General features: G+C 36.3%; 1 protein-coding gene across 1 annotated transcript in view; it reads right to left on the bottom strand.

Moving 5' to 3' along the window:
* The window catches only part of LOC107752462 (M-phase phosphoprotein 6-like), a 3,918-nt gene extending 3,362 nt beyond the window's left edge, over window positions 1–556 (bottom strand). Inside the window, exon 1 of the mRNA XM_016568442.1 lies at window positions 386–556. Coding sequence (XP_016423928.1) covers window positions 386–436 — 51 coding nt within the window. The 5' untranslated portion in view covers window positions 437–556. The remainder of the gene's footprint in view (window positions 1–385) is intronic.
* Between the last annotated feature and the right edge of the window lie 938 nt (window positions 557–1,494).

Here is a 1,494-nt window from a genome sequence, read left to right as displayed (position 1 = left end):
ACACACACACACACACACACACACACACACACACACACACGGGTCACTATTCACTGCAGCACGTGACCTACAACACACTGCATTCAGCAACAGCACGACACTCGAAACAAAGCAACATTGTTTTAATCAAAATTCGAATCAAAGGTTCACCACTGAATGCCTCTTCAGACCACACACACACACACACACACACACACACACACACACACGGGTCACTATTCACTGCAGCACGTGACCTACAACACACTGCATTCAGCAACAGCACGACACTCGAAACAAAGCAACATTGTTTTAATCAAAATTCGAATCAAAGGTTCACCACTGAATGATTTCCTCTTCAGAAGACCAGAAATGTTTGATTTCTGCAAGAGTCAGAGCTTCTTACCTTCATCCGCAGGAGATTTTTGGACAGTTTCGCTGCACCATCCTTCGCCATTTCAGACAACTACGGGTTTTAATGTGAATGAACCGATGTAAAGAGCTTTTATTTGAGTTATATGTTCCACATGGGCAGCATGACTACATGTAGCCCAGAAGCTAAAATAAATATGGTCCGCATGAAGTCTGCGCAGGCGCTGTCGCAACATGTGCTAGGCTCGATTAGTCGCACAACACAGACCGACCAAAACTGCAGATGCATCATTTATATCACAAATGTAGTAGTGTAATACTGTATTTATGTAATAGTAGTTGGATACTTTATAATCCATTGTACTTTCACATAGTAATATTTAGTACTAAGGTTTTTTGTTTTATTTTCTTGATTAATCATGTCTGATGAGCTACATTAACCCTCTGTTCTCCAGTGATGCCATATCACCGCAACACGCGATTATTTCTCGAAGTGCATCACTAAACATATTTAGTAAGGATTGTTTATTTATTTGTATTTATTTGGTAAGTTAAATAGATGTTGTCAAATCGCGACATATGGCAGCTCGAAACCAACGGAATTGTCATGCATTTTCTTATTGGGGATTTTCATATATAGTGGGGATAAATAAATCATTGTATTTGATTTACAGTAATATTTTATAGCATTTTTGCATAACTAAGGAACTCTATTTATTTGTTTGTTTGTTTATTTAACTAAAAGTATTTAAAAAAAAAAAAGTATTTACCAATAATTAATTACTGTAATTAAATTCCCTTGAAAAAGTAAAGTAAGGGATTACTCTAAATTTTTCTGTAATTTAATTACAGCTGCTTCTGACGTAGGCTAATTGCATTAAATACAGTTGGACTATAGAACAATTCTAAATAAAACAATAGTGGATTTAAAGGGTTAGTTCACCCAAAAGTGAAAATTAGCCCATAAATTACTCACCCTCAAGGCATCCTAGGTGTATATGACTTTCTTCTTTCAGATGAATCCAGTCGGAGTTATATTAAAAATTGTCTTTGATCTTTCAAGCTGTTTCATGCCATTCAGCGGGTGTTGCATGCATCAGTCCAAAAGAAGTTAAATAAAAAGCGCCCATCCATTAAAAAAAA

This window comes from Sinocyclocheilus rhinocerous, unplaced genomic scaffold (assembly GCF_001515625.1).
Source record: "Sinocyclocheilus rhinocerous isolate Xijiao unplaced genomic scaffold, SAMN03320098_v1.1 scaffold921, whole genome shotgun sequence".
Taxonomy (NCBI): domain Eukaryota; kingdom Metazoa; phylum Chordata; class Actinopteri; order Cypriniformes; family Cyprinidae; genus Sinocyclocheilus; species Sinocyclocheilus rhinocerous.
The sequence above is the reverse complement of the archived record's forward strand: the minus strand, read 5'-3'. Positions and strand labels throughout refer to the sequence as shown.